The 26,093-nt window shown below is 39.4% G+C and overlaps 1 protein-coding gene across 1 annotated transcript; it reads left to right on the forward strand.

The window, feature by feature from the left end:
- Window positions 1–4,370: 4,370 nt before the first annotated feature.
- On the forward strand, window positions 4,371–23,954 carry FOXN1 (forkhead box N1). Its single transcript, XM_023939483.2, has 8 exons — window positions 4,371–4,490; window positions 6,087–6,590; window positions 8,658–8,768; window positions 14,146–14,273; window positions 15,071–15,167; window positions 19,829–20,036; window positions 20,809–21,336; window positions 23,194–23,954. Exons 1-8 carry the CDS (start codon window positions 4,371–4,373, stop codon window positions 23,457–23,459), a joined length of 1,962 nt encoding a protein of 653 aa, XP_023795251.2. The 3' UTR covers window positions 23,460–23,954.
- The last annotated feature ends 2,139 nt before the right edge of the window (window positions 23,955–26,093 follow it).

Genomic DNA, 26,093 nt, shown 5'->3' on the forward strand with positions numbered 1-26,093 from the left:
AGAACTAGAAATCCTTCAGGGAAGGGCTACAGGACAATCCCAGCTGTGGAATGGCTTCAGAATGAGAAATTACTGTGTTTCATCCAGAAAAAAAACCAGTGGGAAAGTAAGAAAAATGTAATAATTCCCAGAGTTCTCTGCAGGGACAGAACATAGTGCTCTGTCCTCACTGTTGGTGCCAAAATAAAGATGCAGGATAAAATAGAAGTAAAAGATGCTGATGGGAACCTGGACCAAACACCACAGTGAAACATCACCTGGACATTTTCTGCAATGCAAAAAAAAAATAAAAAATGCAGGTTTTACCTCTACAAATGTTTTTTTTCCCCATAAAATAGATTTGGGGTAAATGCCTTTTGAGGGGTTATTTTTACTGAGAGTTGTAGTTTTGGGGTTTTTTTTGTAAATGTGTTCCTAGAGCAGATTAAAAAGCTGCTGCAAACACTCTCCCCACCTTCTGGAACCTGGATGTTCCAGAGCTCCCAGCCACTCCTGCTGGACAGCACCTGGACATGGTGACAATTAATCCACCTGGTATTCAGCCTTGCCTGCAGGTAGCCCTTAATGAATAAACCCTGATAATTCAGAAATGATTTCATTAAAAATGCCATCCTTTTCTTACAGGAATTCAGTACTTTACTACTAAGTTGGTAGCAAACACATCCCGTGTCAATGGATGCAGAAAGGGTCTTAAAATTGCAAATTTTCTTCACTCATCCTTGAGATTGTCACATTAACCTTATTTTTCTCTAAATATGCAAAAGGTATTTCCAGAGGTAGCGAATTATGGGTGGTAATCACAGCTAATTGTGAGAGAATTGAGCTCAGAACCCTGGAATACGAAAGCAAAAGTAGCACAGTTAAATTAAACAAATTTACTGGCAGATTTAAATTCAGAAGAAAAGAAATTACAGTCCTTAGAAGCTGTGTAAAGTTATTCAGGTATGCTGTAATCAAGGTCCAATGCATCCTGTAAAGAGGAGCAAGGAAGAAAGGAGGAATTCATGTGGCCAAACCAGAGTTTAGTGTTGGGCTGTGCAGGTTCCAATCCTGTTCCTGAAAATGTCTCCTAAAAAACAGGGCAAGCCTTAGTGACAGGAATGTCAGGGATCAACAAAGCAATGACAGCTTTGATGAGCCAGCACAACCTCCAATGTCAGCCTGGCAGGAATAGCCTCAGAAAAGTCTTGAATTCATTTAAAAAATTATTTAAAAAAAAAAAAATCCTGATTCTTATTGACAAATCCCTTTTCTGAACATTTTCCATAATTAATTATGTGTAGAAATATTCCTGTCTCCATGAGAAGTGTTAGCCACAGCATTGTGGACACTTCTGTGATATTTGGCACACCACATCATTGACTGGCACGTGATGGATTTTTAACTGTGAAGGGAAAAATGGAATTCTGGAACCTCATGGTTTTGTTTCATAAAGACTTGAGGGGGAAGAAAAAGTTATTTAGGAAACATCAGTGTGATGTGGAGAGGAAAATGATGATTTTAGGATTTTGGGCAGAGATGTGAGGAGGTCACACAGAGCTCAGGGAGCTGCCCAGAGCAGGCACAGGGGATGGATCAGGAACTGGGGAACATCCAAACACCTCTTGTGGAAATCTCAGCCCCAAGGGCTGGAGAGGGCACTCACAGCAGCACAGAGCGAGTTCTGAGGCACAGGAGACACAAACCCAGGGATTGTTCCAGCCCTGGATTTCTGCCACAGGGCTCAGTCATGCAGAGCTAATAAATCAGCTGCTGCTGCCTCGCTTGCCCCAGCACCCAGCTGAGGTTACAGTTTCTCACTTTTCTTATTTCAGAGGTAGTTATCTTATCACAGGAGCCTCACACGGTCACGCAACATTTACAGCAGCCAAAAGGACGTGAAATGGTTCCAGCTGCATCTGGGATAATCAGATACCTCTTTCCAAATCAAAGCATCATTGTTTGCTTTAGCACATCCTACATCCAGGCAACCCACAACTTCCTTAAGCTCTGGCTCCCAGGAACAGTTTGTTGCAAATGATTTATTGTAATCCTGATTATTGGCAACCTCCCCTGGCGGTAATTTCTTCTCCTAAAGAAGATTTGTCAGTGAGTGATGTGATTTCTCTTTGCTAAAATCTATGTTAGCAACGCAAAGCGGTTTTGAGATGGTTTTTGTTTCGGTTTGGGGGTTTTTGTGGGGTTTTTTTGTGGGTTTTGTTTGTTTTATGTCCTTGCAACAAAATTGTCTCTAAGAGACATTAAAAAACATTTCCTGGACAGTGACAGCAAAGATTTTTCAGTGTTTTGATTTGGCAGTTTAAACTGATCTGCATTTGCAACCTGCTGTGAGACACATCAGCGAGGGTGAGGCTGCAAATGGTGTTTGAAGTGACAAGTTTGGACTCAAGGAATAAAATGAAAATCAGGAGTATATGGCCAGAGATTTTTATCTCACAGCAAGACACAATTTCAACGTGCCATTTCCAGGATGAGGAGAAGCTGGAGCTGCAGTTCTTCCTGAGCTGCTGGTGCCAGTTTGAAAACTGCAAACAGCGCTGGGATTGCAGCCTTGGCATTTATCCCCACATGGAAGATCCACCAAAATGGATTGGCAAAGGCATTCAATAACCACCACTGAACACAGATTATCAGCCCAACATTATTTAAGGCTGCTTCTCATTTAACAGTAAAAAAAGGAAAATCCTTTCCCTGTGGCTGCTTCTCCTTCAATAAAAAGAAAACAGTTTCCCTGCACAGGGGGAAATTTTTATAGTCTAAAACGTGACTCAGACTCCTCCTTTGCTATGAAAATGCAATTCATCAACAGAACTTGGCAAAGGTCTCAGAGGGGAGGGACACACATGATTTGGTTTTCCTGGACCTTTTGTATTGATTGTCCAAAGAACCCTGATAAATTCACTTTGCTCTCAGAAAGGATTGGTGACAATTCCCTCACGATGCAGAAGCCACCAGGCAAGAACTGTACCTGTGCAAAAAGCTTTTAATAAAAGCTCCAGACCACAAATGAGGCAGCTGGGCTGAAAAATTGCAGCATAAAAGAGAGGTCAGAGACAGCTTTGTATAACCTGAAGATAAGTGTGGAAGCAGCACTGGCAGGGCAGACAGTGTGGAACATTTACAAATTACAAATAGACACTCACAGACCTTTCCCAGCTGTCAGCTTTCCCACCTGCTCCTTTCAAGATGAGGAATCTCTCTCCTCATCAGCCTCCAGTGAAGCCACTGGGGGAAGAGCCTGTGCCTGAGACATTTCTGAACTTTATCTCACATCATATATATTTTTTTTTTTTCCTGATGTACTACTCCAGGTCTCCTGCTTGCTTTCCAAGCCCCATTGTGCTCCATCCCCCCAGGCAGTGCAGTCTTACTCATCATAAATACAGATTTCTCTTTGAACTGTAAAAGGGGAAAAAAAAAAAAAGGTTTCCACATTTTAAGGTGATATATCTTTGTTAAGCAAACCTAAGAAACCCTCTAGATATTTACCTAACAGCTATTTCAACACGTGGCAAAGACCTGGCAGATGAACTCTGGAATTAAAGTGGCTTTTTTTTCCCTGATTTGTTCACCTGAAATCAAAATTATGAACAGGAACACTTTTATGTAGCTGCAAACTTAGTGCATGACATAAAAGGATGCAAGTTCTCCTTTTGTTTTACTCTAAGGTTACAGTGAACAAGGAAAAAAAAAAAATCATGGTAGAAAACAAAAAACCAGAAGATGAAATTTATTCCTTTTAATCCAAAGAACACCATCAGATGTGGCTCCTATATCCAAAGATCAAAGATTGGGAACTTGAGAGGAGATCCAACTAACAAAAACAGGGATGGAATGATTGAGTTATTTACATATCTCAGATACATTTAAGACATGCAAAACAGAACAGAAAGGCTGAAGGGATTGGGACTAATGAAAAATAAAAGTGAAAATATAAGTGTGTTGTAACCATCAGTCTGAGTAATGAAAAATATATTTTTTTTTAATATAGTCCCTCTGAAAACAACTGGGGTGCATTTATATCCCAATCTCTTAATAAAGTGACATTGCTAAATTTGCATAACCCCAAAACAATACATTTTCATTAATGTATGTTCCTACAGAAAACAAAGTGCTTATTTTGATAAAAAATGTGTGGTAAATCCATAGAAACCCCATCTTCGTTGGAATTGCATCTACAGAACATTTCTTCAAGAGTTAAAAAATAATTCCATCATCAGGATGGAATCAGGAATTCCTCAGGGTGGCTCCAGGCCTGTCCAGCACCTGCACCCACCAAGGGCTTTGTTTCACAGCTCAAGCTTTAAAAAAGTGCTTTTTGTAATTTGATCTTTGCCTTCACAGGATTCCTGTCTGCCGTGGGTTTGGTGATGGTTTCCCTACTCCAGGACCAGTCCAATATTAAATTTTCTCCTTCGGACACTCTGGAAAGGGAGCAGCAGGACCTCATGAGGGCACAGGGGGATTCAATATCCCCAGTCCAGCAAAGTGTGAGTAAAACTGGCCCACATCTCTTTCTTCAAAGATCACAATCAACATTCAGCTCTGGACTAAATCCCACCAAATCTACTGGTGACAAAGCAAATGCTGAAAGTTTCATTCCTGAAGGGTTGAATCCTGAGTTATCCTGCTCAACTAATCTGAAATTCCAGCTAAATGTTCTGTTCCATTCCTTGAAATGACTGGAAAAGCTGTGCTGTGTTCCACTGCAGAAAGCTCTGGATTTATCCTGATTTCCCTTGTGGGATTTCTCAAAACCCAGCTTTGGAGAGAGAAGGAGGGGAGGGACCACTCAATAATCTGCCTTTTTATGGAAGGTGGGACATTCCATTTCCCCTGTCCCTGGACACAGCACCCTGCTCCTGACTGCTGGCTGTCTTCCCAAAGGCACCCAGTAATTCCTCATCCCTGATGTCAGGAAATATGCATATTTACAGTGCCAGGATCCAGACTCCAGCCCTGCCCCAGCCCTTCTCCTCCACATTAAAGAGCACTTTGGTGTTCTGTCCTTGCTGAAGGGCAGGAGGGAGGGGAGGAGATGAGACAGGGATGTTGAAGTGTCTGTCCAGAGCCTGCCTTGTGTCTCCAGATGAGTGTGGCCACCTCAGTGAAGGGAAATGATGTAACCACCAGCAAATCTGGAGCCTGAAACATCATCAGGGGATGAGATCAAGCTTATTTGACTAAACAAGACTTGCACTTATCACATTCCTGTCGTTTAATCCTTCATCACTGATCTTCCTCAGCTTTTCCCTGCAATGCTCAGACCAGAGAGACAAGGTGTTTTTCAAGGATTGTTCAGTCTTCTGGTGGAATCACAGAGTGGTTGGGGCTGGAAGGGACCTTAAAATCATCCAGTTGTGTGCCACAGTCTACACCAGGATGCTCAAAGCCCTTTTTGCTTTTTTTTATTACATAATATATAACATATAATATATAATATATAATATATAACATATAACATATAACATATAACATATAATATTAATATATAATATTAATATATAATATATAATATATAATATATAATAGATAATAGATAATAGATAATAGATAATAGATAATAGATAATAGATAATATATAATGTATAATGTATATTGTATAATGTATAATGTATAATATATAATATATAACAGATAACAGATAATAGATAATAGATAATAGATAATAGATAATATCATATACAATATGTAATATATAATATGTAATATTTAATATGTAATATTTATTATATAATATAATATATTATATAATCTATAATATATTATAATGTTACATATATTAAATATATATTTATTATAATTTTTTTTTGCTTTTGTTTATTAATTGCTGAATAGTTTTGCATACTAAGCAACCAGAAAACCCCTTGAGATCTTTTTGAGGCTTCTCTGCATGAAGGTGGTCATTTCATTTTTTCCTTAAATGCCAAACAACCACACAATGCTTACCAGTAAAAATGCATTTTTAATGCAATTAAAATATGAATTTTAAAGTTTATATAAATGAATAGCTCAGATAATGAAAATAGTAATAAAACACTTGCTCAGATTTAAATACTAACCTCAATGCCAATATCCCATCCCAGGATAACCCCAGTTACAGCTGCCAACCCTATGAGCCAGACACCAGGACAGAAAGGAAGAGCTCAGAATCCTCTCCCAGCCCCAGCCCTGCTTCCCCATCCCAGGATCAAATCCACGGGAGGTTCCCTGTGAGCCAAGGAATCCCCTGTGGCAAGAACAAATTCAAGGCATCCTTCAGCACGGAGAAATTCCGGCGGTTCAGCTACGAGGAGAACGCCGCCGGGAACTACGAGCGGTTCCTCAAGAGCAGCAGGAACCCCTTCCACCCTTACAAGAGGCAGATCAGCGAGGATGTTTTCCAGGAATCACACCAGGCCCTGCCACCAGAAGCTTCTCCCTTCAAAACTCCCAGGAGCATCGATGGCTTCGAGGCTCTGCCGGGATCCGCGGCTCCCGAGGAGCCGGAGGTGTTTCCCACCCATATCCCAAACATCTCAACGGAGCAGCCGTGGTGTAACAGCCTCCAGTTCAGCAGCACAGGCCAGGAGCACGGCTCTCAGGTCATGGTCAGTGGTTTTTTGTAATTGTTTTCCCTGTTTTCAGTGGTAAAAAATGTGCATTTGGAAGTATTTTCTTATTATTGTGTGACCACATTGGTATTTCTCATTCTGTCAAGCTAGGCTGGAGCTCAGGGAAAGTGTATTTAGACTTATCCATGTTTATTTGGCCAATTTAGACATATACACGTTTATTTGTCCAATTTAGACTTACCCATGTTTATTTGTCCAAATTCTCTATTTTCTGGTCTTTTCCTCAAACAATCCTCAGAAAGATGCACAAGGACAAATGATTTTCCATTAGATGGGGCACACGAATCCTGACTATCTGAATGCTCCCCTGGCAACAAGATTTGTCATCAGCTGGTGTTTTCAAGAGAAAAAAGGTCACAAAATAGAATTTTCAAGCATGAGGATGTGGAGCAGATTTGGTCCAACACCTCAGCTCAGCTGCACTTTGCTCAGTACAAACAGAAGAGAAACTCTAAGACATCAGTGCCACCAAAAATTAATAAAAATAAATATCAGTTCTGTTTATTTCTGCAGTGTAAAGTTACCTGGGCTGATTTCAATACTAGATAGAGGCAACTGCCTATTTAGGGCAGCAGAGATCCCTGAAAAGCAAATTAAATTAACCTCCAGTATCTCCACAATATCTCTGCTGTGATCCAAGGTGTAAAGATTATCTTGCTGCAGCCAAAAAGAACAACTCCACCTGCCAGAGGAGGGCCCTGAGCTGGGAGAGGAAGAGTTCACAGCTACCAAATGAAAAAGGAGTTTAGAAAAAAAATAAAAAGTCTTAGTTGGATTAAGACCAGGTAATGGAGAGATGTTGTCAGGGAACATACCTGGGGATTGAAGCCATCCAGGTTAAGGAGGAAATTGATCTAAATCTCTTATTTCCTGGATAAACACTCATCTAGGTCAGAGGAGTTCAGCACAAAACCTATGAGCAAAATAAATTCCCATTGTCTTCCCGAATCCCTGGGCTGCAGGATGTGCAGGATGCAAAGGCAGCACTGCAGGAGCCCTTTACAAGCCCTTGTAGCTACTCCCTGTTGGTGTCTGGTTCTGCCAGCACCCAACTTCCCACTTTTAAATCACTTCCATGCTGCTGGAAAATCGGGATTTCTGAAAACCTTCATCTGGTGGCCACCAAAATAACACTGATGTTTATTAATCAAACCAAGTCTAATTTGTGCTTCTAATAATATACCATAAGAATCACGAATGTTTTTATGTATATTAGATACACTACACGCATGATATATAAAAATACATATAAGAAATAATGTGTATGTTTGTTTATTTATTAATATTTTTTAGACAGAGTAAAATGCCACAAAAGCTGGCTGTGCTTTAAAGCAGAAGGATTCTTGAAAAAACAAGATTCTCACTGAATTCCTCCATTTTTACATATTCCTGATAGGGTTGAACCCTGTAGTCAGCCCAGGGTGATTTTTCTCTGCCACTTCTTTCCTGTACATAAAAGAGCTCACCCTCCATCTAATGCCAGAATTCCAGAGGCAGCTGGAGGCACTGCCAGCCTGCAAGATAAAATCAGGGAGAAGGAAAAAAAGAGGGAGACTCTTGTGCACACTCAGGAATGAAAGCTGGAGTGTGTGGTTGGTGTGTGAAGGGAGAGAAAAAATTAAAATTTCAAGGGAGCCTGGCGTTTTCTGAATTGCTCTTTGCATGGAACGTGGCCTGGGATTTCCTTTTTTAAAATTGTAGCTGTGGAAATGCAGGAATTGGTTGGTGTCTGCATGGAATTAGGGAGTTTGGGTGGGGAGGGACATTGAGGATTATCCAGTCTCACCCTCTGCCAAGGGCAGGGACAACTTCCACTCTCCCAGGGTGCTCCAAGCCCCTTTCACCTTGGACACCTCCAGGGATGGATCATCCCCAGATCTGCACCACTAAAACAGAGCCCAACCCCTATGAACTCCTCCTAAGATAGAACTAAATCCCAAAAAATCAATATAAAGAAGGCAAATCTGGACAGTGACTGACAGAATTATCCACTTTTCAATTAAGCTGTTTTCTCTAAGAACTCCTCCCTTGAATATTTTCCAGCAGGATTCAGACATGAAGCTCAGGACATCGCCCCTGGAAGGGCAGCCTGGTTTGTACTGCTACCAGCCCCAGGTGCAGCAGATGTATTGCCCCTCACACCCTTTCCATCAGGTCAGTACACCAAAATCCTAAAAAATGGATTTTTAGCGCTCAGATGGTGCAATAATTGTGACAACAATAATTTTTTTAAAGGATTTAATAATGTGTGGGTTTGCAGGGCTGTGTTTATTTGCCCACATTATGAGAATAAGGCTGAAAAAGAGGAACAGCTAAATGAACTTTAGGATGGTTATTAAGGAAAAGAAGAAAGAAAAAAACCAACAAAACTTGTGGAAATGGAATTTTGGTACTGCATATTTATATATTCACCATTACACTCGAGAAAATTTGCTTTGAAGCCAGATAAATTATTAACATAACCCTTGATATTTCAGGATCTGAATTAACTGTGCTTTAACTTCAGAAGAAAAAACCTTAAGAAGATGTGACCGTTAAAATTCAAACCAAACACAGAAAAATATTTTAAAGTAAAATTGGAACAGCAAAAATAATGTTCACTTTCCTTATGCTTGATGGCACACACATCTCTTTTGAAACTTTTTGCCTCTTACAACATCCCCAGAGAAGGATTATTCAGCTGAAGCATAATTGAGAATGATGCTGATGATGCAGGAGAAGGTGCAGGATTAGGGTTGTTCTTCTGTAATGCAATTTTGTTATTGACACTTCAAATAATGTCCTTCAGATGTAAAGGGTGGAGCTGCTCAATGCTTTGAAATTTTCCTCTTTTAGGCTCAATTACCTGCAAGGTATAATATTTTCAGTGAGATCTTTAGGATAAAAAAAATGCTGATTTCAAGCAAGTAAAGGAAAAAAACTTGAGGTGAAATTAAGGCAAGGAGGATTTTTCAGATTTTTAGGTAGAAACCCAAGTACAAAACCAGCACAACTCTAAAACACCCCAACCATTAGAACTGAATTAAGTGAAACTTCAAGGAAACTCCCAAACACGTGAAGATAAAAGCTCACACCTGAGTTCTGTCTCTGATGCTGATGGGATCTGATGACAGATTTTGTGGCATCCACAGTCTCGTTCAGCTCATGGAGTATAAAACAATGACTGACACAGCAGGGATTTCAATCTGGGCAAAGAAAACCAAACCCGGGTTCCTGTGTGACATTTCATTGTTAATTTGTGTCGTGTTACAGAGTCATGGAAACACTCAGCACTCCTGGCTTTTTATTTCACTTATCACACTGATTTTCCACCAGCCAGAATTTTCTGAGCCTTATTTTCCCCTGACACGTGGCAAAAAGGCAACAGTCTTTAAATTCTTATCGACACTGCCATAATTCATTTACTTGTGTTGTTTTCTTCTCACCCTTAAACTCAGTAGAAGTGATAAAAGGCAAAAATAAATGTAAAAAATATAAATATAAATATAAATATAAATATAAATATAAATATAAATATAAATATAAATATAAATATAAATGAAATAATATATATAAATATAAATAAAATATAAATATAGATAAAATATACATACATATACATAGACATATACATATAAATAAAATATAAAATAAAAATAAAATAAATATAAATAAATAGAGATAGAGATAGAGATAGAGATATAAATATAAATAAAATATAAATATAAATATAAATATAAATATAAATATAAATATAAATATAAATATAAATATAAATATAAATGTAAATATATGAATATAAATACAGGAACATAAATATAAAAATGTAAATATAAATATAAATGAAATAATATATAAATAAAAATAAAATAAATATAAATAAATATAGATATAGATATAGATATAGATATAGATATAGATATAGATATAGATATAAATATAAATATAAATATAAATATAAATATAAATATAAATATAAATATAAATATAAATATAAATATAAATATAAATATAAATATAAATGTAAATATAAATACAAATACAAATACAAATATAAATATAAGTGGCATTGCACTACCATCCTAACTTACAAATGCATTATTGTTATTTTAGAAGAAAATAGAAAATAAATAGAAAAAGAAAGCTCTGCAGCAAATATCAACTATTATAAATAGTTTATAAATATAAACTCTTGTGGATTTGTCACAGCTCCATGTACCTCACTCACTGTAAAAATGCCATTTCTGCATGCAGAAATTGGCTTGTGAATTCATGGAATATTCTTCATTTCTTTATCCACTCTGCTGATTTGATACCAGTGCTGTTTCTGTACTGACCACATCCCAAAATTCATGGAATATTCTTCATTTGTTTATCCACTCTGCTGATTTGATACCAGTGCTGTTTCTGTACTGATCACATCCCAAAATGCTCCAGACCAAAAGCTCCTGGGAGCTGCCAGGCAAGATCCAACAAGCACCAAGAGGAAAATCCTCCATCCACCTGCAGCCTGGCACTGGGACAAACCTCCTAAGATTTCTCTTTAAGAAGTGCAGCAGGTTTCTGTCAGACTTTTTAATTCCTGTTCTTAATGTGAACATAGAAAAAGTCTGGCAACGTGTTCTACTGCTCAGGAGTAATTGTTTATTTAAAAATTTACAAAAAGAAAATAGGTAAAAGAGGTAGAAATTGCTATCCCTGTGCCATAATCACATGCTGGAAAATGAAAAGAACATGGGATGCAGCTGAGGAGAAGTGGAATAACCTCTCCTGCATGGAGCAGCCCCATTATTAATGTTTTACATTTCCAGCTGGAATGGGGCAGTGCAAGTTAAATCACTCCAAGGAAGTTCTGGAGAACGGGCCCTGGAGTGAAGGATGTTCAAACCGAGCCTCAGCTTTTCTTAGAGGGATGAGAGGGATTCAACCCCTTCATTAATTCTGTCCAGATGATAAAACAGCCTCACCTTCCCCTTTGCTGGACACAACAGGAGTGGTGACTCAGAAGAAAAATGAGTTATTATTGACCCAAATGAAGCAGCAGACACTGGCTGGAGTCACTCACCCACCCACCATAAAACACCTTTCATGCCATGGAGACTGTAAAACCAGCTCCAGCCTGTCATTCCAGCCCATTCCCCAGCCTCCCTTCCCTCAAAAAGGACTAATGAAACCAATAAAACAGAAATAATCCCTAAAACACCCAGCTCTTTCATGATGACATCAAAACCAGCCTTATTTAGTGTTTGTTTCCTTTCAAAGAGCCACCAAAACCAATAAAAATCAGAATTATCATAGGAATTGCCCGGTTTTCTACTCTTGGGGAAAAATCTGCACCCAGTGCACAAGGCAGGGAGCACCACACTGCACACGAAAATTAGTTTACAGCTGCTCTGGAGACTCTAATTGTGCCCAGTATTTAGTTTAACAAGGCAGGACATGATTAATTATGTTCATTTCATTTCTTTCACCATGCAAACAACTGTGTCTATTCAGTTTGGCTTTCCACATTCCATTTCAGGCAGCTCAGTGGTAGAAAGATAAAAGCAAACAGGCAAGAGAAACTCCAGCAGCCAGCATAGAATTACAGAGAAAATGACATTAATCATTCAAAGTACAGAATAAATAAATAATATTTATTTATTTTATATATTTTATTAAAATATTTAATCTGTGAATATTTTGCTGTTTTAAGGAGACAAAGACCAAGAGCAGCCAAAGCTATTGATCAAAAAAACATGAAGGAATTACAATTAGAAACTAAGGAGACGTCCAGGGGATTTTTCCCAATGAGTCTTGAGAGCTACATTATAATTTTTCAGAGGAACCACACAAATGTCATGGCACAGAACTGCTGGAGCTGAGCAGTAAAACACCAGGACAGGGCTCAGCAACCTTTGAGTGCCAGGGAAGGCATCCAGGTAGATTTTTTAATAGGATGTGACTTCTAATTTTGGCCAGGCCCTCACCCCTGGCATCTGGAAGAGGCAGAAATCCTTCTCGTGCTCCCAGAGAGCCAGCTGATATTATCTTACCTAAACTGGATCGTGTTCCTCTGCTCTTGAAAGTCTCTTTCCAGCAGGTTCAAACTGTAATTTGAGGAAGAAAAATGTGGAATATTGGGGAAAAGAGAAAGACCAAGTGCTGTGTTAAAAAGCTGAGAACAAATCTGTGGAAACTCTGGTGCGATCCAGGCTGTCTGTGTGGATCATCTCTGGTTTTCCAGGTGTTTTTTTGGTGATCCCATCACTTTAGAGTGGCTTGGTTTAGAAATCTCCTGCAGAGATAGGTCAGCATTCCTCAGGGAGCTTCTGTGGTGGTCCCAGGGGAAAGGCAATAAATATTTAAATAAATAAATAAAAGTGTGGCATAAATATTGTCTGTTTTTAGGGGTCCTGGCTATTCTTTTTAGCTCTCTGACAGAGCAAATGGAGTGGGAAAGTCACTTGAGGTGGTGCTTAACAGCACACGAGCTCCTGGCTCTGGGGAGAAATCTTTTCCTTGGAATTGACTGCGAGGGAACAGACAGGGAGCAGCGAAACCAGCTCCAAAATGTCTCATGTGCTGCTCTCCTGACCCCTGGGATGACATCACTGACTTTATTTACATAATATTCCATAATATTACATTAATCTTAATTATATTCTGGTGCATCTATTCAAGTTTCTGTTGTTTGCTGTTGTTTTTTTTCCCTGCCTTGCACGGTAACAGCAAATTTAACAGAGATTTTGGGATGCTGTTCCCTTAGGAGCAAATGTTATATGCTTCCAATATTTGCTTTTCTGTATCCTCTCCACCTAAAGAAAAAAGTAAGAAAACAAAAAGCACACAACCCCAAATAAGGCTCAGGCAAAACTTCCCTGTTTCTTCCTACGTTTTTAGCAGCTCTACTTCCTCAGCTGGTTTTTCTAAGGTGAACATTGAAGTATTTTATACTTCATTTGTTTATATGATATATGATATATATTTGATATATATTTGATATATATGGTATATGGTATATGGTATATGATATATGATATGTTATATGTTATATATTATGTATTATGTATTATATATTATATATTATATATTATATATTATATTATATATTATATATTATATATTATATATTATATATTATATATTATATATTATATATTATATATTATATATTATATATTATATATTATATATTATATATTATATATTATATATTATATATTATATATTATATATTATATATTATATATTATATATTATATATTATATATTATATATTATAGTTTGGGGTTTTAATGACAATAAAATGACATCATTTATCATTTGTGTGCATTCAGGGGAGGCTGAAATCCCTCAGAAGAGGTTGGTGAAGAGAGATAAGCTTGAGGTCTATAAAATTAGGAGTTATCTGGGGACAGTTAATAGGACACAGCTCCTCACAATTTTCACATTGCAGGCAATAAAGAAAAAAATACTTTTTCCCATGCAGAATCCTCAGAAATAATGCTGTTATAAGGGAATATTTTCAGAGCTGGTTGCTAAAGCAAATAACATTTCTGCTGTCCCCCAGTACCCCTCAGGAGGCAGCTATCCCGTGACCTACATCGCTTCCTCGCACTACCCCTACCAAAGGATCGCTCCTCAAAGCAGCCAAGAATCCCAGCAGCCTCTGTTTCCCAAACCCATCTACTCCTACAGGTAATACAATATTTTTCCAAGCCCTCACCTTACAGGAAATACCCTGTTTGCCCCTGGCCGGTTTCCAGCATCGTTTGCAACAACACGTTCGCTCTGATTTGTCTCGTTCCCGGGGTGTTCTGTCCTGTCCCTACGGATCACAAAACCTTCCAGACTCTGGAGCCAGCCAAGGCACAGAGAAATTGAGTGTTGAAAAGGAGGGGAACAGACTTGATCACTCTCTAAAGGGGGAAAAAAAAAAAAAAAAGTTAGGCATTTCTCTAATGCAAAATTTTAGGTGTTGCAAATTTCATCTGCACAAGACCGGTCCTACTCACTTGTCTACTCCAGCACCTGGATTAAAACTGATTTTTTTCCCAGTTACTGGAACAAGGAAATGCCTAGAAAACCTATCAGCTATGGCAGCCACCACGTGGGTTTAGCCCCCAAAGTAGATCTGACAATTAAATTTTAATTATTGCTCTGTCACTGTCGGTTGGGTTCTCTTTGTGGCCTTCACCAGTTTAAGCATTCAAAGAAAACCCTCAATAACGACACAGCAGCAGGATTTGGAGCTCTTGATTCTACTTTCTATATTATTTTATTTTAAACCCAGGCCCTTCTAGATGAGCTTGGAGAATTACCTGTAGGAGTTAAGGAGATTGTTGGAAACAACTGAGTGGAAACGTAAAATTATCTCTGTATTTGTGCTATGGCAGTGAAAGTCAGAGTAACCACACACAGCGTGAAAAAAATGATCTATTCTTGGTTGTGAGGAGTCAGAAGAGGCTAAAATGATTTTCTTTCTCTCCCTAAAGCATCCTGATCTTCATGGCTCTTAAAAACAGCAAGACAGGGAGTTTGCCAGTCAGTGAGATTTACAATTTCATGACGGAACACTTCCCTTACTTTAAGGTGAGTTCCACAGGGATGGGGAGGGGAATCTCCCTCTAGGCTTGTCTGTCAGCAGAGAGAACAAGGGATGGGATTCCAGCTATGAAAAGGGATCATTTCTTAGGAGATTAATACCAAATCAATTACACACTACAGAATTTTATGATCACAAGCTCCCCAACATTTTGCACCTAGAAAATTACATTAGGCAGAAATGTAATGTGCTGATATTTAACTCAAAAAAGATATTAAGAACTGTTCCAGCTGTGAGCTTGGGTGTGTAACAGTGACCATTCCCCACCATGAAAAGGGGAAATAATTTTAAAAACACATTCACTGCTTCCTCTCAGGTCTCAAATACAGGCAGAACTGGTCCTGTAGCTTCCTCTGCCACCAGCAGCACCTCCAGACTGCTGTGGAAGCAGAGGATTCCAGGTGATCTCACTCCATCCTGGAGCTGGGATGTTCATCTTGGGCAACAGCATCCCGTGCATGCCCTGCACAAAGAAAAGTGATAATGGCACTAAGCTGATAATTACACGGTGAGCTGGGGAGGGAAAGGGTGGTTTGCAGCAGCACCACTGAAATTTGGATTCCTGCTGTGAGGGAATGGCTCCTCACACTTGGAATGCCAGTGGAAAGTGCTCGGTCAGCACAGGGATCCAAGAGCAGGAGGATTAGTTAAGATTTTTTTTTTAAAAGAGTTGTAATGGAATCATCAATTGCTGCTCCACTCAGAGCTTTATTTCTGCTGATTCTTCAAAAGCACCTGGCTGAAGCCCACAGTGGGTGACCTCAGCTGTGAGCAAGGCCCAAAAATAAAAATAAAGCCAGTGAGTCCGTCCTGTTTCCTATTGCAAATAGCCCTGTGGCAATCAAGGCAAATTTAAAACAGCCACAGCAAGGCAGTTCAAACATTTATAATAAAGGAACACTGAGAATAATGAAAAATAAATGTTCCAAAACAATTCTGCAGTGGTTTTGGACAGTGAGGTTGAATAGAGTGCACACAAAAAAAATAAGAAGATTGAATATACCAATAATCAGAGAAAAATACACATCACAGAGAAAGAACTGCCAGGATCCATCACACACCTGTATTCCCAGATTTCCTCCCAAAGGAATCAATAACTACTCCATCATTTGTTACAAGCAAGAGAAGGCAGGAAAAAATAAAGAAATCTCCCATTAGAAATCCCAGGGGAATCCACAGGAAAATAGCAAGAGTTTCAAGCAGAGAGGAGGGAATATTATTAATAATTTTTACAGGCATGAGCACTTATCCATCAGATCAAACTGAAATTAATTCTCTATTGTCTTACAACACAATTGATTGTAAAATTAATTGGCAGTTTTAAACCAAATGCTGCTGCTGCCAGCATGGGCAGAATCCCTGGGACTCAGGAGTGTGGCTGTGCCAGCTGTCACCATCCTGCTCCTTCCTGCTTCTTCACAACCTCATATCTATTTTAAAATTCATTTAAAAACTGATGAGGGTGAAGTTACTGCTGTAGGAAGAGAATAGTGCAGGGGGTACCACCCAAACATTCCCTATTTTGTGGCAGTTTTATTTTTGCATTTTACTTACAATTGCAGCCAAATGTATCTGACTGTAACATCCTCAAAATAAGCAGGGGAGAATAAGCAGTCAGATATTAAATTTACAGTCACCAATCCCTGTCTGCCCTGTCTTTACAGCAGAGAATTCCCAATATATGGCAAAAATTAACATCCTCCATCCTCCCTGCTTTTGGAGAGTCTTCATTAAAATAAAATCACATAAAAACCAGCAAAGGACATTTTGCTGCTGCCAGCACTCACTGAAAAGCAGGAAACAACAGGGAGAGGAGAAGCAATTTAGGTTGGAGAGAAAAAGAGAGCCAAGTGCACACAGAGCCTTGCTGGGAGACATGGGATGATACAAGCCGAGTCAAATTAACTGGGATTTGCTGCCACAGCAAATTTAGTTTCTATGATGCAACAATCTCATTTCTATTTGAAACAGGGCAATCCAACTCCTACGTCCTAAAAAAAAAAAAAATAAAAGGAAAAAAAATATCTACGCAGCTAAAGTTGAATTAGTCTTTGATGTACCTCTCCCTTCTCTTGAGACCTAGATTTAAAGAGAAAGGGTTTTGCAAGATCACTGAACTCTTTAAACTTCAAGAGCTGGTCAGGATCAGTGAGGCTGGACAATAATTTTCTCTTTTTTTTTTTTTTTGGTAGTAATTAGTGAGTGTAACAAAAAGCTTTCATCTTTTTAATTGGAGTTATTGCCAGTGGGCTGAGAGGGCAGAGAGGTCTGTGGTGTGATACAAGTGTCCAGGGGCTGGAGATGTGGCACCTGGGGACAGGAATTGCTGGTGGCCTTGGCAGAGTTAATTGTTGGCCTCGGTGACCTCAAGAGGGATTTTCCCACCTCAGTGATTTTGGGATTCCCCAGCTGATTTTAGGATTCTCCACTTCCATCCCCACCCTGCTGAGCACAGCCGTGGCCAAAATCAGCCACAGCAAGGAGAACCCAGCTACTCAAAGAGCAACCCCAGCAGCCAAAGTTTGTTCATTTAACCATCACATCTGCTCTAAAAACTGGTGGTTTTTCACTAAACATGCTGAGTGTGTTAAGCCCTACCTGGGCAAAAGAATTCTCACAGCTCAGCAATCCCAAGTTTAATGCAAGAACCTGCTCAGCTCCCAGCAGCAGCCTCCAAAATCAATCCATGTGCTTTTAAATCGTACAGTTTCTAAAATCATCTCCTAATTTACACCCCCACATGTTCTGAAAACCTCTGAGAAGCCTGTGCCACTCCCATCTGAGCAGAAACATCAATTATCCTGTCTAGGTACACACAGGGGTGTGTGAAGCCTGTGTGCAGGGCAAGAAACAGGAATATTCTTCCAGGTCAGCTTGTTCAGTAGCTAAATACACAACTTCCCTGCCAGGAACAGTTTTATTCACTTTTGAAACTACCAGAAATCACATGAATATTATCTGCAAGGGAGAAAAAAACTGACTTGGTATGTTTAATATAAGAAAAGGCTTTGTAAAAAGCTATGTACAAAATTTTTTTTATAAAGCTATGTATAAAATAAGAAAAGGTTTTAAAGGTTTGGGTTTCTTCTTCTCTTCTCTTCTCTTCTCTTCTCTTCTCTTCTCTTCTCTTCTCTTCTCTTCTCTTCTCTTCTCTTCTCTTCTCTTCTCTTCTCTTCTCTTCTCTTCTCTTCTCTTCTCTTCTCTTCTCTTCTCTTCTCTTCTCTTCTCTTCTCTTCTCTTCTCTTCTCTTCTCTTCTCTTCTCTTCTCTTCTCTTCTCTTCTCTTCTCCCTTCTCATTACAATTTGTATTGTCTCACCCATGACACAGAACGGTGAAATGCTGACATCAGGTGGGCCAAAATGGAAGAAACTCTGCTGCTCTGAAGGGAAAATAGTTTCTCTTTTAGTCAATAATATGTATTTAATTCCACACTTATTCATTTTTTAAATAAGGAAGTATTACATTTCACCCTCAATTCATCAATAAGGCTTTTAATGCCTTAATCCACATAATTTACAAGCTACAAGCTACAAAACAACAGATTTTATGTTCCTTATAAATAAAAGTGTGTACAAAAAATTAAATCCTGATAAAATAATTTCATCAAAGTGTGTTCAAAATTCACAGTCTGCCTTGTGAGAGCCCAAAGGGACTCGGATCCGTTTATAAAAGATGGTCTTACAGGAAGCCTGATGGACTAGGTAACAATTAAAGAAATTATCAAATTATCAACAATCTGTCTTTCTATGAGAGAAGGATCCTATTACTAATAAGGAAAAATGGGAAAAAAAACCCTTAATGAACCTAAGAGGGAAATTCTAATTTTTAACATAAAAAAGACTGTGGAAATCCATATGTATTCCTCGTGCTCTCTGTTCAATAATTCTCTGCTTGATATAAACAGTTATGATGACAAATATTTGCACCCATGAATATGAATTAATAGCCACAGACAACATCCCCACAATTCAGAGAGCTGTTTTCATATCTTGCAATTCTTATGGGGAATTAAAAAGAAAATAGGAGGATTTTTTGGCAAAGAAGAAAAGAATCGTTTTAATGATCCAGTATAAAGAACCTTGCAGCTGCTACTGCTGAGTTTAAAATAAATGCAAAGCACAGAGATGAGTGATCAGCTGTGGAAAGCTGTATCTCATCTGGTTGTGATTAAACCATTTGGTTATTTAATTAGCCAGCACACAAAGTTCCACCTACAGTAGCACAAGAAATCCCTTTGAAGTCTGCCTGGACACTGAATTTGAGCTCAGACAGCACATGATATTTCTAGTGTTCCAAAACAGATCCTGATAGATTTCTTGTTAGTTTTAGAACGTGAATTTTTACACACATCATTCTTGTGATGTGCAAATTCACTCTCAAAGATCCAGCAGGTCTCTGACAACCTTTTTGCTTAGAAGATCAGTTACTATTTTATCTGATCCCTCTCTTCCCACACAACATGACTGTAACATTTTTGTGGCTTCCCTCTAACGTATAAGCTTCTCACTGCAGAAGGCACAAACTTAAACAGCATTTCTTTTAACCTCACCAGTCAAAACAGAGTTATATATATACACATACTTATATTTTTTTTATTTTTTTTTTTTAGCTCAAAGTTCTGTTCTTACATTGAATTTGTTTCTCCAGACAGCTCCAGATGGCTGGAAGAATTCTGTGCGCCACAATTTATCTTTGAACAAGTGCTTTGAGAAAGTTGAGAACAAGTCAGGGAATTCTTCTCGGAAAGGCTGTTTGTGGGCTCTGAACCCAGCCAAGATTGACAAGATGCAGGAGGAGCTTCAGAAATGGAAAAGGAAAGATCCAGTTGCTGTGAGGAAGAGCATGGCAAAGCCAGGTCAGTCACTTGTTGGTGTTTTAGTTCTCAAACAGTTCCCCCTCAGAACTTTTCCTTTCGCCAAGGTCCACAGGAGAATCTAAACATGATTTAGGAAAACATTTAAGGATATTTCCTGGCTGGCAAAACAAGTAAAAAAAAATTAAAAAGCAGAATTAAAGTAGCCCCGGCTTTGCAGCTGTTTCCAGATAAGCACAAAGAAGCTTCACCAAGAAAATATTCTCTCTTGACATGGCACTGAAGTTTAAAAGGCCAGGTTGGATGGGGATTGGAACAACCTGGTGCAGTGGGAGGTGCCCCTGTCCATGGCAGGGGGGTGGAATGAGATGATTTTCAGCACCCCTTCCAATCCCAACCACTGTGACAGAAAGAATGCTGAAATAAGGAATATCAAATAAATAATAAATATATAATAAATATAAAATAAATATAAAATAAATATAAATATAAATATAAATATAAATATAAATATAAATATAAATATAAATATAAGTGGCATTGCACTACCATCCTAACTTACAAATGCATTATTGTTATTTTAGAAGAAAATAGAAAAGAAGAGATTAACTGCTGAGTGTCTAACCTTTAAACCTAAAAGTGGATTTTATTACACACTCACTCGGCAACCATCATTTCAAAGAAAACATTTCAGGCTTTGGAGTTTTTAATGTATAAGAACCGGCACTCCTGCTTGCCATTTCCTGAATAACACCACAATTCCTGCTGCAAGCTATCCAGGGTTAAATCAGCGGACTTTCCCTTTGTTTTCCAGAAGAACTGGACACCCTGATAGGAGACAAGAGCGAGAAGCTGCGGTCCTCGCTGCTGTCCTGCAGCCCCCCGGGCGCTGCAGCTGCGTCCCTCTCCAGGCAGATGGCAGCGCAATCCCATTCTTTGTGCGATCCCTCGCTCTCCTCCGGGATCCCGCAGGGCTTTCACGGCATCCACACCCCGGCAGCCCTGCACGCCAAGAGCCCCCTGCCCGCTCTGCTGGGGGGGCAGCAGCCCGGCTGCTTCACATCCCCCCAGGGCTTCCCCCAAATGCCCACGGCGCTGATGCAGCACACGCCGGACCCTCAGAGCCTGTTCCCTGCTGGGGAGGCTCAAAGCCAGCTCCGGACTCAGCCCGGCATCCCTCAGGATTCCCCAGTGCCCGCCCAGAGCCCCCCGAGCTGCGGGATGAAGATGCTGCCCGAGCACTCCCCGGCCAGGACGGTGCAGGACACGCTGCTGCAGGAGGGAGACCTCAGCAATGACATCGATGCTCTTAATCCGTCCCTCACCGATTTCGACCTCCAAGGTGGGTGTTTGAGGTGTTTTCATCTTGGAGAGACAGGTTTGTTACATCCCGTATCATCCCATCTCATCCCAAACCATCCCATGTCATCCAATCAATCCCATCCCATCCCATCCCATCCCATCCCATCCCATGTCATCCAATCAATCCCATCCCATCCCAAACCATCCCATCCCATTCCAAACCATCCCAAACCATCCCATCCCAAACCATCCCAAACCATCCCATCCCAAACCATCCCAAACCATCCCATGTCATCCAATCAATCCCATCCCATCAATCCCATCCCATCCCATCCCAAACCATCCCAAACCATCCCAAACCATCCCATGTCATCCAATCAATCCCATCCCATCAATCCCATCCCATCCCATCCCATCCCAAACCATCCCAAACCATCCCATGTCATCCAATCAATCCCATCCCATCCCATCAATCCCATCCCATCCCATCAATCCCATCCCATCCCATCAATCCCATCCCATCCCATCAATCCCATCCCATCCCAAACCATCCCAAACCATCCCAAACCATCCCATGTCATCCAATCAATCCCATCCCATCCCATCAATCCCATCCCAATCTCCATCAATCCCAAACCATCCCAAACCATCCCATCCCATCCCATCCCATCCCATCCCATCCCAAACCATCCCAAACCATCCCAAACCATCCCATGTCATCCAGTCAATCCCATCCCATCCCATCCCATCCCCATCCCCATCTCCATCCCATCCCAATCTCCATAAAATCCATTTTTTACATTCACACCATGCAATTGTGCATTAAATCTTTAAAAAGTTTCCCGAGGAAGCTACAGATTTGCATCCAGGAATGTAAAAAAGCATTTCTGCTCACCACCTAAATACTGCAACACAGCATTTAGAATATGTTCTTTAAATTCAGACCTATTTTCAACCAAAAGCTACTCAAGCACAATTATTTAGTGCCATTCTTACAAGAGAATTGTCAAGTGAAAGGCACCAAGATAAATAAATTTAATTAAATTAACGTGTTAGCATTTTTCTTGATCAATATTGATTCCACATCTCTGCTAAAAAGGATGATCTTTTCCTCTTCCCAAGGCAGTAATAGGATCTACACCCCAAACAATTATATTTTATGAGGTGTCTTTTTATATTCTTCGTAAATACACATTTCTAACAGAATTTTAGAAAGAATTTTCTTAAATTAACACTGTTTGCTCCCAGATTGAAATATATGGAGACAGGCAAATCCAAGGAAACTCTTCCTTTCCTCAGTCCCAAGAGATTAAGATAATGTTATATCACATTCTATTATTAAACACATTGTATATTATAATATATTAAATATATATATTATATATAGAAAAATTATATATAATTAATACATAATATAAATATATAAATATATACATGTATACATATATAAATATATAATTGTATAATTATATAATAGATATTAGATAATATATATATTATATTATATTATAGATAATAGATTTTATATCAATATATTATGTATAATATATAATATATAATATATAATATATTACATATTATATATTATATATTATATATTATATATTATAGAGAATACATATTATATAAAATATATTATATAATATATATAGATATAATAGATAAAATATAATAGATAATAGATATAATAGATAAAATATAATAGATAATAGAAAATAAATAAATAATATATGTATTACAGTACATTAAACATATATTAAACATATAGCATATTAAACATATTATGTTTAATAACCAACATCTCCTGCAACACAATGATCAAAAAAAGAAACATACGGAGAGAAAACATAAATAAATCTGCTAATCCAGGTGGGTTTTGGTTTTTATTTTGTTGCAGGGAATCTTTGGGAGGAGCTGAAAGACGACAGCCTTGCCGTGGATCCCCTCATCCTCATTTCATCCTCCCCGGTGCCCTCGCAGTGTTTTCCCTCTCAGTGCCCGCCGGAGAGCGGTGCCGGCGCGGCGGGGAGCGCGCACGGGAGCGCGCACGGGAGCGCGCCCGAGCTGCAGCTCACCACGCTCTACTCGGCTTTCATGGAGCTGGACACGGTGTCTGCTCCTTACCTGAGCAACCCTGGCTCCAAAGCCATCGCCCTGATGTGAAACACAGCCCAGGAATGGAAATCCTCCCCAAACATCCATCATCCATCCATCCATCCATCATCCATCCCTGTCCATCCATCCATCATCCATCATCCATCCATCTATCCATCCATCCATCCCTGTCCATCCATCATCCATCCATCATCCATCCATCCATCCATCCATCCATCCATCCATCATCCATCTATCATCCATCCATCATCCATCCATCCATCTATCATCCATCCATCATCCATCCATCCATCCATCATCCATCCCTGTCCATCCATCCATCCATCATCCATCCATCCATCCCTGTCCATCTATCCATCATCCATCCATCCATCATCCATCATCCATCCATCCATCCATCCGTCCATCCATCCCTGTCCATCCATCATCCATCCATCCATCCATCCATCCATCCATCCATCATCCATCCATCCATCATCCATCCATCATCCATCCATCCCTGTCCATCCATCATCCATCCATCATCCATCCATCCATCATCCATCCCTGTCCATCCATCATCCATCCATCCATCCATCCATCCATCCATCCATCCATCCATCCATCATCCATCCCTGTCCATCCATCCATCATCCATCCATCATCCATCCATCATCCATCCATCATCCATCCATCATCCATCCATCCATCCATCATCCATCCATCATCCATCCATCATCCATCCATCATCCATCCATCCATCCATCATCCATCCATCATCCATCCATCATCCATCCATCATCCATCCATCATCCATCCATCCATCCATCATCCATCCATCATCCATCCATCATCCATCCATCATCCATCCATCATCCATCCATCCCTGTCCATCCATCCATCCATCATCCATCCATCCATCCATCATCCATCCCTGTCCATCCATCATCCATCCATCATCAGTCATCCATCCATCCATCCATCCATCCATCCATCCATCCATCCATCATCCATCCATCCATCCATCCATCCATCCCTGTCCATCCATCCATCCATCATCCATCCATCCATCCATCATCCATCCATCCATCATCCATCATCCATCACACGGCGGTGCCCGTGGGAATGAGAACTTCATCTCTTCTTTTTGCTGTTCCCGGAACTCGCCTGCAGGATATGTAGCTTTACCATGTGATTTTTCTACAGACAGATATTAAAAATTTAAAAAAAAAAAAAAAAAAATATAGAGGAAAAAAAGTCAAATATTATTTAAAGATAATATGGCTAACAGCTGAACTTGTTGATAACATTTTATCAAGCCGCTCATCTTCATTTTCCAGAAATAAGAGGAAAACAAATTCTTGACCCCTTTTTTTCCCCCTTTTCTTTTATTTTTCTTTAACAAAAGCTGCTTGCAAATGAACACAACAATTTAACTTATTTCTTCGAGCCACTGATGGCAACAACATCCACCACAGACTGCTCAAAATATAAAATCTACCTATTAAAACATTTATAGTGCCTTCGAAAGAAGTTCTGGGTTTTGGTAAACGTGAACTGAAGATTCTGCAAGTATTAGAAGATAGAGGATAAGCTGCTGACAGACTAAACCAAAGCAACAAATATACTTCAGTGGAAAATATCTAAGTTTTACTGTATTTAAAAAGATATTTTAAACTCTGCTTTTTTAATAAAAAAGAACAAAACTATTTAGTAGAATTTTTACTTGGCTGGAAATTATTCCCATTCATGTCTTTTATCTTTTGCCACATAAACTAAACATTAACGTGAATTATTAAGCCATTAAATGAAGATTATTTAAAATGGTAATAAAAAAGAAGAGAGAAATTGCAGTTGGCCAAATCCAGAGAGGATCTGTGTTTTAACTGGTACCTCCAGCAGGGTTTATTGTGATGCTGAACCAAATCTTGCAGTAGGTTCCTACTGTGAACTAAACCTAGGGCAGTTCTTCCAGGAATGCCATTCTCCCTCTGATTTGCCACAAAGATGGAATAAAAAAGTAGAAAAATGGAATAAAATAGAATGAAACAATTTTAAGTGATAAATATATAAACGATTAAATAATATTAAATATATATTAAGATAAAGTCAGAGTAAGCTGGAGAAGGAGCTTAACAGCACTGTGGAAAATTGTCTAGAAACCCAAAATAATATCAGGTTGTCCAGAGAAGCTGCAACATCCCTGGAAGTGCCCAAGGCCAGGCTGGAAGGGGCTTGGAACAAGCTGGGATTTGGGAGGTGTCCCTGCCCAAGGTAGAGGGAGGCACGAGATGATCTTTAAGGTCCTCTCCCACCCAAACCATTCTGGGATTCTCTGATCTCTATTCCCAGATGATGTAAACTCAGACTAAACCAAGGAGGTTAAAGCTTCAATCAGATTGGGTGATTTAGAGCACAAAAAATCAAGGAGGGATTGTCAAGGATGGAACAAAGGAGATGGAATTGTTAAAAATAAAGACACACGGGTTTAATCGGCCACTGTCTCCCAGCAAGGTGGGAGCTCTGCCCAAACCCAGGCCCAAAGTTACAGTCTCACCCTTTCCTGCTAGTCCAGACTTAAAAAAAGATTAGGGGCAGACGGATAAAGGGGACTTAGGAGGGACACATGTGATGCAGCTTCCTAATCCCTCACGCAACCACCAAGAAATCCTCGCTTGACTCCAACTCCTCTTCCTGCAAAGA

Source organism: Cyanistes caeruleus, chromosome 21 (genome assembly GCF_971803275.1).
Source record: "Cyanistes caeruleus chromosome 21, bCyaCae1.hap1.1, whole genome shotgun sequence".
Taxonomy (NCBI): domain Eukaryota; kingdom Metazoa; phylum Chordata; class Aves; order Passeriformes; family Paridae; genus Cyanistes; species Cyanistes caeruleus.